Source organism: Elgaria multicarinata, chromosome 1 (assembly GCF_023053635.1).
Source record: "Elgaria multicarinata webbii isolate HBS135686 ecotype San Diego chromosome 1, rElgMul1.1.pri, whole genome shotgun sequence".
Taxonomy (NCBI): domain Eukaryota; kingdom Metazoa; phylum Chordata; class Lepidosauria; order Squamata; family Anguidae; genus Elgaria; species Elgaria multicarinata.
The window spans coordinates 149,406,640-149,422,012 of record NC_086171.1 but is presented as its reverse complement, the minus strand read 5'-3'; the positions used below and the strand labels follow the sequence as shown (position 1 = coordinate 149,422,012).

At 40.1% G+C, this 15,373-nt stretch overlaps 1 protein-coding gene across 1 annotated transcript in view; it reads right to left on the bottom strand.

Moving 5' to 3' along the window:
- AGBL4 (AGBL carboxypeptidase 4) overlaps positions 1-15,373 on the bottom strand; it is a 957,560-nt gene that overhangs the window by 618,485 nt on the left and 323,702 nt on the right. The window contains exon 5 of the mRNA XM_063136171.1: positions 14,670-14,886. Coding sequence (XP_062992241.1) covers positions 14,670-14,886 — 217 coding nt within the window. The remainder of the gene's footprint in view (positions 1-14,669; positions 14,887-15,373) is intronic.

The following is a 15,373-nucleotide window of genomic DNA, read 5'->3' as shown; positions in this document are numbered from 1 at the left end:
TAACAACTAACTTAAGTCCCATTCATTCAATGGGTCTGCAATATGTAGGATTTATGCTGGATACAAGCCAGTTAACACACAAGAGCACTTATATTTGCAGAAGTGGCCATGCACAATATGCCATGCAATGAAATAAAAAGTAACAGGGCTGCTCTGTATTGATTTTTTAAAAAAAGTTGTTTCCCCCCTGAAGAATGCTGGGTGGCCAGAATTATACCACATAGTTATACTGCACAAGCCTGCTCTCTTTCTCAGCAAAGACATCCTGCGTACATAGGACAGGATGTCACGGGTGATGCATGGGGATTTCCCCCCATCTACCTATGGTGATTGACCTACTGAGACACCAAGGAATTAGAATTAGGTGGCACTCTGGTCAAAAGGCTGTAGGTTATTCATCACAGTTCCCTGTTTTCTGACAGGAAGTTTTTCTAAAATAAATCTATTTTAAGTGGCTGTAATGAAATACTAACTAGTTTTTGAAGTGCTTTTAAGATATTTTTTTAAGAAGTTTCAGATCAAAGACTCAGTTAATGTAACTTCATGCATTAAATATTTAGGACTTATTCAGTCACTTGAGCATTCAGGCATCCTGGCATTGGAAAAGGGGGAAAAGAGGAAATGGAATGTTCTTCACTGGGATATTATTTAGACTGAAGTCCCACACATGCTTGTTGATACAAATGGATATATTCTAACTGCAGTATTTGTGTAACTCCTGTGAAATGAATTCTGTGCGCACTTACATTTATTTATTAAATTTTTATACCGCCCAATGGCCGAAGCTCTTACATGAATGCAAGAATAAATTTCGAGTGACACTTCAGTGGAAATAACCCAGTGCACTCACCAGGTATCTTTGGGCTCATCTACACCAAGCAGGATATTCCACTATGAAAGAGGTATGAAAGCAGTATATAAAAGGCAGGAGCCACACTACTGCTTTATAGAGGCATTGAAGTGCACTGCAGGATCTACACTACTGCTTTATAGTGGTACTGAAGTGCACTGACAACTGTTGGGGTCCATGACACAACTACACCAAGCAGGATATAACACTATGAAAGCCTTATGAAAGTGGTATATGGTATCCGTCAATGGGCCTCAACAGTTGTCAGTGCACTTCAATACCACTATAAAGCAGTAGTGTGGCTCCTGCCTTTTATATATCCCTTTCATACCACTGTCATAGTGGAATATCTTGCTTGGTGTAGATGAGCCCTTTGTCAACTTACTTACATGCAACCTAACTGACATAACAGGACTATGGTAAAGATAATATGTGATAGCCGATGACAAAGTTAAAGCTGAGGGGCTAAAATACAAAACCCCTTGGCCCAAGTTGAGATGACTGCAGCCTCATCTAAGTGTGGGGTTGACTTAAAATGAAATTAGCCACCACTCCTTTTGCTACTAGGTCTCCCTTATCACAGAACTCCTTTTCCAGCAAAACAACCTTCACTAAGGGAAGGGTTAGGGTTAGGGAAATTAGTGGCAGGGAGACTAATAGACAGGGGTCTGTATAGCCCTCAGCTGAAAATTACACTTCTGAATGCAGCATTTCCTGCCAGGATATTTGGATTTGCAGTGTTATCAGTAAAGAAACCACAAACCCCATGATCCCAGGAGGAAATTACACTTCTGTACATGCTCAGGTGCACAGTTTTCAGTTAGAGAGGCATGCAACTATTTGCAAACCTTGCTCTTTCACAAAGGTAAGCCAGAAAGGGTGGTTGCACACAAACACAGAATGGAACACTCCTTTCAGAGAAGAACACTCAGAAACCCCAAGTGGATTCTTAGGTGAGTTGGGGGGGAGGGTTATAGCTAATTAAGGGTTAGCCTCATAAATGTATGAACTGTTTAGGCAAGTACAAATGTGAGAAATAAATATATAAAATAATGCTATAGTAATAATGTCACGGAAAGTTGCTCATGTAGACTAATTAATTAGACTAACCATACATATCTGCACTCCAGTTAGACACTAGAACTAACTTCAAAGGCATTCAAGTGTTCAGCAAGTAACCAGGATATGAAATTAATTGCTCATTTTATGTTCTGAGCTGTAGATGAACTTTTGAGGACAATGCAACCCAATCTGTAATCCTACAAAGGATTTACGTGCTTAGTTTATTCATATTCTGGATCAGGGAATTACAAATTTCGATGACATCTCTAGTAGAAAGTGTATTTGAATACATTGTATTGTGTAGTACTAACTACAGAGCAATATAGAGTTGATTCTTTAAAGCTATGTAGGAAGGCTGAGGCCTTAGCTAGACCTAAGGTTTATCCCGGGATTGTCCCAGGGTCCTCCCTGTTCATGTAAATGACACACAGGATATCCCGGGAGCAGGCAGGACCCCGGGATAAACCTTAGGTCTAGCTAAGGCCTGAGATCAGGGAGCTTTCAGGAACAGAAGACTCACACAGAGCATTTATCCTGCTGATGGTTAACTGTATCTTTAAAATCTAAAGATTAAAAAAATGCCAGGAAAATACATGAGTGGTAAGATCATTTTAGAAATAAAATGTATTTGTTTCATTCATTTGCGTCTGTAGATAATGATATGTAGGCCAAACACCACTTCTGGTGATTTGCCACTTTAGGTCTGCATTGTGGCAGTGGACATGAGAGACAGACAGTGATGTAACGAGGTCACACGGGAACAGGCCAGTTTTCAAAGGATGCTGCCAGATGAGTGACACAAACCTTTAGGGATGATTCAGAGCATAATATTTCACACAGTGAAATCAGCATGAGTTTACTCAGTCTTTGAGATTTAGCAAGTCTGGTGAGTGAGTGCTTCAGCATATGTCAGATCAGGACATATAGCACTTCTGTGCATGTTTAGCTGGAAGTAAGTCTGGGTAAATACAATGGGACCTACTCAATAGCTCAGTATGTTTAGGATTGCAGCTATGGGTTCGATCCAATTGTGCCCTCAGAGAAAGGCCTTCAGTCCAGCAGAAGCTCTCACTAACGGAAGGGGTGTGGTATTTTTTCTGATTCCTCTTCCCCCCCTACAGCTCCCTGCCATGTGACCTCTTATACAGAGGGGGTCCCCAACACCCTGGAAGCAGATTTTCTGGGAACACAGTGGATTTTGGGGGGGGTCAGCGAAAAGCACCTCCCTGCGTTTGTTAGCAGGTGCTGGGAGCCGGTGCCTTTCCCTCCCATGGTAGGGTGACCAACTGTCAGGATTTCCCCGGATTTGTCCTGGTTTTTGTTCTTTCCATGGTGTCAGGGGGGATTTTCTATAATTTTCAATAATGTCCTGGAATGACACACCTTCCCTTTTAAGGCTGCCATTAGCATGGCAGGAGGGAATGACATGCTTTCTTGAGGCACATCATTCCCCCACCCCGAGCTCCAATTGAGGTCTTAAAGGGGAAAGTGGGTCATTCCTGGACATTATAGAAAAGGCCCCAATTGGAGTGGATGGTGGTGGTGCAGAATGAAATCCTTTCCCCTCCTCCACTCCAATCGGGTTCTTTAAGGTGGCGGGGGAATAACGTACTTTCTGCAGGACTCAGAAAGCTGCTTCACCACACACACACTAGGTGTCCTCTTTTTTGGTTTCCCAAATATGGTCACCCTATCCCATGGGATCTTTGGATCCATTCCATTTGTTTCCCCATTGAAACTTGGCTTGTTCCTAACTGATTCTGGCTCAGTTTATGAATGGTATTGTAGCATACATACCCTTATTTGTAACTGAAGCTGGTGTTTATGCTGAAAGTCTTCACATTTTAAAAATCTATACATAAGTTTTTTTTTAAAAAAAGAACTTTAAGTCTATAAAATGGATGTGCTATCATTAGTCATTTGTTTTGTTTTGGCATGCTGTGTCATGCACATCGCATCACCTACATATCAGCAGGGATGGGCGAACATGACGAGCACTTGCCCCGCTGCCGCTTCAGCCCACTCTCACGAAATGGACCTGCTTGGCCCTGAGCTCATAAAAGCTTATAAGATACTTCATGAGCATCAATTGGGAGATTATGGAAAGCTATACAGCTTGTACCACTGTCTAATATTTTTCAGCAGAGGCAATGGTCTTACCTCTGAGTAGACATGCATAGGATTAGACAGTAAATATCATCCTCGACTCTGTGGAACTGTAGCTTCAAAAACAGTTTTCCTTTTTAAAATGCTCAGTGTATATTAAGGCACTAGTATAATCCACTTAAATACAGGAAATCGAGGTCAAGTAGACATTTATACTAAGCTATAAAACAATCTTTAGGATATTTTTAGCAACTAATATTTTATTGCTCGCTTTGTAAAATGTGAACCTGAGAAATGAAATGAGGAAGACATAAAAATAAATGCCCTTTTTAAAACAAGGGAATTTTGCTTTATGAAAATCCTGTCCACACTATTTTCATTTTTGTGAAATGTTTAAGTCAAGTCTTGTCTTACAGGGGTATTTCCTCCCAATCATCAGCTAGGGAAATCCTGAGAGTCACAGTTTTCATACAAATAAAAAAGATTTATAATTTTCATAGAAAAAAAAGAATGACTTCTGTGTAACATCAGTATTATGGGTACTTGTAGTCTAGGTCTGGCCAATGATTTCATCTGTGTATGCGTGGTTTACAAGTCTGCTCCTTCTAATTAAAGTATGATCTTTAAAGCAGTGGAGTTCCATTCACTTTAACAGACCTTATGCTATTATGATACTTTGAGGAAGAGGGCAACTAAAACTAAGTCAGACTCTGCTCTGTGCTGAATGACTGGAGGTTCAGCACAAGACAACTCTGGAGATAGGTTGAATTTTGAAAGAAAAGCATTCCCAGGAAAGAACAACCCAAAGATAACCCCCCTCTCTTTCTTAAACTAGAAGGTTCTCAGATTTTATTAACCTGACTCCTAGACAGGAAATATTTAGATTACACAGAATGTTACTGTTGAAATTAAACAGGTAGTGTTAAAATCATACCAAAAGGATTGTCTCCCTGGTCTTTTGAATAGTGACAGATTGAGTAAAATTGCAGATTTCACTGGTGTTGGCTTTCTTTACTAATTAAATTAGTACCAAGCTGAACAAATAATCGAAACTTCCTTCCATGTATTTAATCTAATCTTTTAAGGCAGTCCTTCGGGAGCAAACCCAACTGCCATACCAATATATGCACTAGGATCCAGATTAGTGATGTGCAAATGTCTATTGGCTCATTTTGGTGTTTCTTTGTGGGCAGTTGAAACAACCCTCAAGTCTTTTCAAATCCAATTGCTTTGCCTGTGATTTGTCGATCACCCTTCACCAGCCACTGATCATCATCCCACCCCTGTGAACCCCAAAACCAGGGGAGACAAATCTTTTTCAGCACAGCCAGCCTCAGAAGTCCAATTTGGGAAAGGTCTTAAGGGGTGCATTCCAGCAATCGTCAGGGTAAAGACATGGAGTAGGGCCGAAGAGAGTTGTAATTCCTACTAGTTTGTTCATTTTCCACCAAGCATTTCAAACACAGCTCAATTCTAAGCAAGTGTATTCAGGAATAAGCTCCAGTGCAAAAGGTCTTATGCCTGTAAAAGCACAGCTCAATTTGATGCAGCAGCTCTCATGGCTGCTTCCAGTTAAGTTTGTAGAAGAGGGGTGGGGGAGGAATAGAGATAAGAAAAAGTGGGAATGACAAAGGATGAAAGGCTGACAGGCAGTGATCAGATTGGGATATGAACCCATTTGGAGACAAATCAAGCCCAAGCCCAAAATCGCAGGGCCTGAGCTTTCCTCATATTAGAATAAAGCTTTTCAAACAGGGTGGAGTTCATATTTCAAATGCCATGCCTATCACTAATCCAGATTCTATAATCCATTGCAAATAATCCATATACAAATGCAACTGATAAAACCTGTTTACTTGCTGATATTACTTTCCGAGGACATCTGACTAACGCAAGCTGAACTTACTCAACCCTCATTTGTCAGATGTCCTGTATTTTAAGACTGTTTATAAAAGCTGTCCCTAATTCCAGAGTATCACAGTCCTGCTGGATACAGTGGCGGTCCATTCTTAATGTTATTAGAATTAACACAATTTTGCAGTGACGCTTATATTTCTAATTATGATGGTAGCAACTATTATTGCGTAATGTTTCACAGAAAAAGAAAGGTATCAAAATTCTGAAAGAGACAGATAAAAAGGTGTCAGCACATTGAATTGCTTATTCTTTTCTTTACCAATCTGGTATCATTTGTCTGTCCTTGAGTACAGTCAAGCAAATAGTAAGTGACAGAAAGATGTAGTTAACTATCTTAAAGTAATGTAGAAACGGCATCACAGACGGTTGTTTTAATAGGGTTATACAAAATAGGCTTGTATAGATTGACAGTAAACAACATAACACACAGTCCATTGATCATTATTCCCTCCAGCAGGTTTTCCTGTCATAAAATGGGTCATAACAATCTGCAGTTGATTCTGCTTTGTCATCCCTACAGAGCCATTAAGATCAAACTTTCTTGAGTCTGAAACTTCAACCAGTTATATGCCTTTTTTCAATGCACTCAGAATGAAAAAGACTGGACTGGGTGCGGAGGGTAGGGGATCATGTACAAAGCTCGAGTCAAAATGTTTGGGTTGATCAAATATGTCTTTCAAAACATATTGGCTTGGATCCAGGTTAAATTTGTGAACTTAGATCCCAAGTCATGACTTTATGTCCCATTGATTTCAGTGAGAAATAAGTCCAAGCCACTGTAGATTGTAGTCAACAAAACTGCTGTATTGTATACCATAGTCAAACAAATAGAACAGTCCCTATAGAATTTATTTTCATATATAAAATAACCCAGGCTTTTGGGAACAGACTAGTGCAGTATTATTTTTTCATAGACATGGTTTTGATGTTTCATAGCACTGGGAATTAGCAGTCACCAACCCCCAAATGATTTTTGTGGTATCAATAATATACCATTTCTTCTCTATGAGGTCTATGCAACAGAGCCTATTGGGAGAAAGGAGAGGTCATCACAGAGCCTTGGTTTTGTGGTGGCTTGGCATCAGACAACCACCCGAAAACAACATGAGACTGTTCTTGTAATTCTGTTACATCTTCAATCACCCATGACATTCTGAAGTCTTATCTCATGGGATCATGCTAGACATTCTTCATGCACATAAAATAAGAGCCCAGTTTTCATGGCTAGAGAAAATATCTGTTAATGTTAGCAGGAAAATATAAATAAACTACTCAATATCAAAAAACCTAGGTAGGATCAGGTGTGGTGAAACCTAGGAAGGATCACATGAAGGGTTAGGGTTAGCACAGTTTGGTTTGTTCATAGATCCATCATTGTCACTTGGGTCACATGTGGAGTTTGGGGCTATGAGTGCCTTTCATCAGCTGAGCCTGGCTGATATACTAGTTGTGAACCTATCTAGATAGCGAAAGCCTGGAGACTGTCATCAATACAATCATGTGATGCCAGTGCTATGTCAGCTGTACTCATTTCCACTCAAAGTAAATTAACGTCTCCTCCTAGATGTACCTGACCAGATCCTTAGGTCATCTTTGGAGTCCTTCATTTGGGTGCTCACACCAAATGAAGTTAGGTGGCTACAAGAGAGAGTGGAACCCCCATTTATGGAACATTCTCCTCCAGGAAGCTTCCATTATTATGTTTTTGGCAGCAGGTGAAGGCATTTTTCTTCTCCCAGGAATTTTAGATTTTTATTGTTACATTTATTTTTAATCTGTTTTTATCTTGTTACTGCATGAGCCATACTGAGAACTTGTTGTCATAGGGCAGTATATAAATATATCACACAAACACACACACAAATAAAATAAAAAATAAAAAATAAAAACAACTATCTGGGGCAAAGCCAAATTAAATCAAACTCAAATTAAATCAAATTACTTGATCACAACATTTTAAAATGTATTCTCCAACCCCCATTATTATAACATGATTTTATGTTCACTTTGTTGATTAGGAATGAGAGGAGAATAACCTGGTCCCCACATAGCCCCACAGATGCTACACTGCACAAGCTACTATATGTATGTGTTTCTATATTCACTTCAACAGAAAGCACAAGACATAGAATGTATAATAGCATGATCTTAAAATAAGTCAGATATGTCACAATCACAAAATTACCTGAGTGAAAGGATTTAAGAGGTCATCTACTGCCATTCTTGTTTTACAGCAGAATTAACTGTAGGTGGATTATCTTCGAGGGATGCGGCTGTCAACAGCCCTCAGAGTTGGTATCCTTACTCCCTATTTTTTCTACTAGAAAATTATTACTGCAGCAGAAAGCCCATCACACCAACCAAAGCCAAAGCTTCTTATTAACAAGAAGAAACCCATGAAAGGGCCAAATAGAAGAATGAAGAAGAAAAAATGATGATACTTTGCTGACTATACAATAAGTTACATTGAGAACTACTTTTTGTTGTCTCATTAACACTTTTGGCTCCAGGTTGCTGAGGGCTCTTGGGCAAGACACCCGAAATGGGGCACTTATCTCAGTGACTCTACCTTCTCATCACCATTATCATCTGCTGCTATTGCTCCTCACCCTCTTTCCTGCCAGGCAGAGAGCCAGGCATCAAATACGCAATGACATCTACTGCTTCTCCTTCTCACCACCTCAGTTGTCTGGGCCAGAACAAGAGAGAGAGGTAAATAAATAGGTTGCAATGGTGAAAAAGAGGAGCAAATACAGGGAACTCTTGTCATTGGGCTCTGTTGCATGTGGGCCTTCAGCTGGTGCCCAACTATGCCTACTCTTGATGCCAGCCTTGTTCATTACTACTTTGCTTAGCTGCCCCCATATTGCAACTTCTCTGGCAACATTAACATTGCAATATGTTGTAATTAAGTAGCCCCAAAACAACAACAACAACAACAACGTTTCAATGAAAAGCTCCATCACACCAGGGGGGGGGGGTTAACATGTTCCCTACCTTTGCTTCTCCGCTTGTGTTTTCATTCCTCAGTTACTTCCTCTTTTCACTGAGGAATGAAAAGAGGAAGTAACTGAGTCCACTGTTGAGTCCACTGTTCTAATGGGGCTGCTTCTCCTGCACGCAGCAGGAGAGAGCAGCGATTCCGAGTTTAAAAAAAATTGGACGTAATGAGTGGGTTTTTTGTCACGCAAGGAAGGCCAGAAGGGGCAGAAGGCGTGCAGGAGGCAGACGATGTCATGTGAGGGACCTGAGCAAACTCCGCAAGTACCCAGTAACGAGCGTGCAATAAAACGTTCGTCGGATGGAGCTTGAAATCACTTGATCATGCCTACCTTAATCCACAGGAATTTTGATTGCCCTAAGACAATAATTTGGTATACTTTTAGCTTTAATACAGAATTTCCACTAATTGTCCTGCTGAAACCCAGCCCAACCCAACCCAATAGGTGATCATACAACCCTGAATTATGAACCCCATCAACTGCAGAAACATTTGTGAACAGCAGCTTTTGCCTAACCCATTTTTTCCATATGAGGCCCTGTGGGTCAGGGCCACACACAATGCACATTACTATGCTTGCCTAAAAGTAAACTTAGTCATACGGATGAGTAAACCCATTGAGATCAATGAGACTTAAGTTAGTCATGATTATCTTAAGTAACATTGATTTCAACGAGTCTAGAATGACTAAGTATCGAGCCCTGTGTGAATTTATTAAGGCTAGTGACCAGCTAAAGACTGGTTAGTTTTCTTTGCTCAATTAACTAAAGGATATGCATTTATTTTCATATACCACATGTAATTATTCAAAGTAGGATTAAGTACAGGTTTTTTAAAATGCCTTCCATTGTCACCCAGGGCATACATATCTAGCATTTTCTAAAGCCAGTATAGGCAAAATCTGCATGCCAGTAAAAATGATATCCAATGAAGCTTGTAGGACAGCTTATTTTCAAGATCATTTGGCACATTTTTAATGCTCGCTCGAGAGCTCTCTGAAGAATATTATCAGAAAGATAAAAAGTAAATTCAGATCTGTTTATCTTTATGCTAAACAATAAGGATCTGTGCCATTTGGCTCTGCAACCATTGTGCACTTTAGTAATCTAATGGCAATTGTATGTCCTGTACTGTTGCTTCATTGTTAATTTTCAAAGAATTTCAGGAAGTATTTATGGGTTTAATTGTGGAACTTTTCAGAGGACAAAAAAGTAAATGTAATTAGCTTTAACCTACTAATACAGTATGATGAGTGACTCACCAGTCTCTGGATGCAATAACCTTAGCCTGGCTCCTTTATATGTTTACTCTATTACCCAACAGAAAGCATCTGCTTTCAAAAGTCAACTTAGATGTCAACGAATTTTCTCAAGTGCTAGTAATTTCAGTTGTTCAAAATAGCCAAAAGAGTGGGGGGGGGGGGGAAACACAACAACTTTCCCTCAACCCCTTAAAACCAATATGAGCAACTAAACACGGTAAAATATTTTAGTCAAATTTGCAGAGTAAGCTAGAAAAAATGTCATGTGGATCCTAGGAAGATTTTATGATTATTATATTATTTGCAAAGATTTGATAAATTCAACAGTTGTGTACCAGTCTACTGTGTGACCAACACACACACCACCTCCAAGTAGTCTTGTTACAAATGCTCCATCACACAATATGCATGTTACCAAAACAAAAACAAACAGAAAACAGATATATCAGCCAGGACCCAAAGAACCATGAAATTAATTATGTGAGTCCACAATGTGAGTCCATACAACTTATTCTTCTCAAGCAGTAGCCCTGCATGTCATACCGCAAACTGCTGAGGACAGAGGCTAGTTTCAAATTAAGTTTGTGATAATGGAAGTAGGGGAGATTGCTCAAAGAACAAAAATAACGAATTCCACTAATCTAGTACTAGACTATTGGGTGAGCGCAAGCAGTTATTTTAGTGAATGTTTAGAATGATAATTTAGGAAACTCCAATACCCTATTTTGAATACACATAATTTTTAGTCTACAGAATTATAGATATTACATACACCTAAAAGTACAGTATAGACATTATTTCAAAATAACAGATGTATCAATGTTGAAAAAAATAGAATGATTTTCTATTTCTTTCTAAGAAGGTTCGTCAATATTTTTAATGCCAAGCCAAGATGAGCAGTTTGGACCCCTATCTGTTCAAAAGAAAAGATAGGGGCGGGGGGATGCATTTACAAAAGTTACAAATAGCTGAGCCCTCAGAGAGAGACATTTAACCTATATCAATATCAGCATACTGTATTTTAATTCTGTCCTTCCACCTTCATAGCGTTTTGCTTTCAATTTGTTTTCCTAACCACCTTTTAATTCATGGTTCTTCTAAATTAGAGTATTTCTGAATCTCAGATGGACAGTAGAGTGTTTTGGAATTCATGGAATAAGGTGTTACAGTGGTATTCTGCTTTCTTAATTCCTCTTTGGGTAAGATTCTGATAACTTCAAAAATACTGTCCTTTATTCACACGTTTAGTAATCAATGAGGTTCATCAGATGAGCGTTTTATCGCACGCTTGCTACTGCCCACTTACGGATGTGCGCATGTCCTTTAGATGACAATGATGACCTCTCATGTACTTCCAGCAACTTCCACACTTTTTCCCATAGCAAAACAGACGCTTTTTTAATCCAACTTAAAAAAAAAAAAAAAAGCAACGGAATGTGCCGCGATCTCCTGCTCTGTGCAGGAAATGTGGTGCAATTAAAACTGAATGGGCCATATGGTCTTTGTTTACTTCGTCTTTCTCCTCCGGGAAGAATGAGGAAGCAATGAGGGACAGAAGCAGAGGTGGAGAAGCGACGGTAAGGAAACACGATTCCCCCCCCCCATAGGATGCTGCTCAATGAGACAGGTTGATAATTCAGTGGCATAAAGTCTAAAATGTATGCATGGATTACCTATAACTTCTTGGACAGGAGTTCAAGACTATGTTGAATGTCAACCTATCAGTTTTAAAGGTGATGTACTGTATTGATTCTTGGTCAGAAATGTACCATTTTGTCATGGAAAAGGGGCAGACAGGGCAGGAGACCTTATGGGTGATGTCGATGTTCCTGTCACTGCCCCTCCTTCCTTTGATGGTTCAATGTGAAGTGAGAACTTGCCTCCACAGTCTTCTCCACAGAACCCTGAGACATGCTCTCGTAGAATAGTCCTAACCCAGTCTTGGCCATTGACCAGTGTTTGATCTTACTGACTACTAATGCTAGTGAAAGCCATGCTTTTTGTTACTAGGCTTCAGTTTTGCCAGGGCCAAGTAATTGAGCAGAGACAAGCCTAAACGATTTTGATTAATAGCGACCTGTACAACAACTGCAGGTATAAATGGAGGAGTCAATATGTGTACATGTTTTACACAGGCTCATACAAAATATTATTATTATTATTATTATTATTATTATTATTTATTTATATAGCACCATCAATGTACATGGTGCTGTACAGAGTAGAACAGTAAATAGCAAGACCCTGCCGCATAGGGTTACAATCTAATAAAATCATAGTAAAACAATAAGGAGGGGAAGAGAATGCAAACAGGTACAGGGTAGGGTAAGCAGGCACAGGGTAGGGAAAAACTAACAGTAGAAAGTAACAGTAGAAGTCTGCACAACATCAAGTTTTAAAAGCTTTAGGAAAAAGAAAAGTTTTTAGTTGAGCTTTAAAAGCTGTGGTTGAACTTGTAGTTCTCAAATGTTCTGGAAGAGCGTTCCAGGCGTAAGGGGCAGCAGACGAAAATGGACGAAGCCGAGCAAGGGAAGTAGAGGCCCTTTGGCAGGCGAGAAACATGGCATCAGAGGAGCGAAGAGCACGAGCGGGGCAATAGTGTGAGATGAGAGAGGAGAGATAGGAAGGAGCTAGACCGTGAAAAGCTTTGAAGGTTAACAGGAGAAGTTTATATTGGATTCTGAAGTGAATTGGAAGCCAATGAAGAGATTTCAGAAGCGGAGTAACATGGTTGGAGCGGCGAGCCAAGAAGATGATCTTTGCGGCAGAGTGGTGAACAGAAACCAACGGACTGATGTGAGAAGAAGGAAGGCCAGAGAGAAGAAGGTTGCAGTAGTCCAACCGTGAAATAACCAGTGCATGAACAAGCATCTTGGCAGAAGAGACAGACAAAAATGATCGAATCCTGGCAATATTATACAGGAAAAATCGACAAGATTTAGCTACTGCCTCAATATGAGGAATAAAGGAGAGCGAGGAGTCGAAGATAAAGCCAAGGCTACGAGCTTCCTTGACCGGAGTAAGCGTAACATCATTGACAGTAAGAGAGAATGAGAGATGAGGAGAAGGTTTAGGAGGAAAAACAAGCAATTCAGTCTTTGCCATGTTAAGCTTCAAGCGACGATGAAGCAGCCAAGCTGAGATATCTGAAAGACATGCCGAGATACGATCGTGAACATCAGGAGAAAGTTCCGGAGATGACAGATATAGTTGTGTATCATCGGCGTACAGATGATATTGGAGGCCATGAGATTGAATAAGCTTGCCCAAGGGCAACATGTATAAGGAAAACAACAACGGGCCAAGCACCGAGCCTTGCGGAACCCCTACTGAAAGGGGAAAGGAGGAAGACGAGCTGCCATTAGCCAACACGCTGAAAGAGCGACCCGCTAGATAGGAGGCAAACCAGTTATAGACAGAGCCACAAAATCCAAGGTCATGAAGGGAATCTAAGAGAAGATCATGATCAACCGTGTCAAAGGCTGCAGTTAGATCAAGGAGAATAAGAACGGAATAATGGCCTTTAGACTTGGCAGTAAGGAGATCATTGGTGATCTTAGTAAGGGCTGTTTCGGTGGAATGCAGAGGACGGAATCCAGATTGAAATGGATCCAAAGCAGAGTTACTAGAAAGAAAGTCAAGACAGCGAGAGTAGACCGCACGCTCCAGGATCTTTGAAACAAACGGCAACAAAGAGACAGGTCGGTAGTTAGATAGAGATAGCCTATCAAGAGTAGGTTTCTTGAGAATGGGAGAGACTGTAGCATGTTTAAAAGCAGAAGGAAATGAACCAGAGGACAGAGAAAGATTAATAATATGTAGCAAGGAAGGGAGGATAGCAGGAATAAGATTAATAAAGACGCGAGAAGGAATCGGATCACGAGAACAAGTGGAAGGCTTCGAAGAGCGCAGTATTGTAGACAGTTCATCCGCAGAGACCGAAGAAAACGCAGAGAAATTTGCAGGAGGAGCTGACAGATGAGGAACAGGAACTGGAAGAGGAGCAGAGCTGGCCAGATCAGAGCGGATAGTTTGGATTTTAGCATTGAAAAAAGAGGCAAAGTTATTAGCAGACAGAGAGGCGGGGAGAGATGGCGGATTATATATAACACCCCATTGTGAAGAAACACATTACCTTTTGAACGAAATCCTGGTGAATAGTGAGAGTGAGACTGTCAATAAAGTCAATGCCACCAAGTTTTTACATGAGAAGTAATATGAGAAATAAATTCATACTGTATGGCAATTTTCCTCATGTACTCCATGTCACAATCAAGCTGGTTTCTGTGAAGTTAAACCTGTATTTATCTATATCTCATGTGCAGCGAAGCTATACCATGTCTGAGAGCAGCAAAACAAATACAAGCATGGGTCCATAAGCTGGGATGATTCATGCTACTACTGTGTATCACCATTTAGGGCCAGACATTCATAAGGAAACATTCTGAGTAGGAAATGTACGTATTACTCACCACACTCAGTCCTAGAAGCTCTCTGCAGAAGTAGTCCATGTTCCTTTTCTGCAAGTTATCAAGATAGTGCTGAAGTCGAGTGTAAGTATATGGGTAGCAGTAAGCAAACTGATATATGTCATCCTCTCGGTCAAAGCAGAAAGCAAATGACATTACATAGTTCTTTCTGTGATCAGGGCAGCGGTAATAATACACATTTTTGGGTGGCAGCCTTTGCCTAAAAGATAAAACAAGACAAATGAAGCAGTCAAAATCTACAGACAAAATTAAAATGCAGCAGTGAAGTCACATGAAACCATGCAAATAGCACAAGGCTATCTACCTGTCAGGCAGGTAGGCAAATATATCAAGCTCAGCCATTGTCACAAAGTTATGTTCATTTTGCTGCTATATGTCATTAAGGATGATAGCAAATGACACAGAATTTATGAAAGAACATCAAGGAAGGGTTATATCATGTGAAAAACAGTTACAAGAATTGGCTCTGTTTAATCATACGAGCTTGATAAAGGTGGAGGAATCAAGCCCCTTTTTCTTTCGCTCATCACGAAAAGAATTTGATAAATAAAATCCATCTAATATTTTCAAAGCTGTGACAAAGAAATGAGAGAAATTCCCCATGGACCCACAATATATCTCAGACTTGTCTCAATGAAGAGAATTTCATTGAAGTGCACAATTAAACTACGTAAAAAGCAGTTACC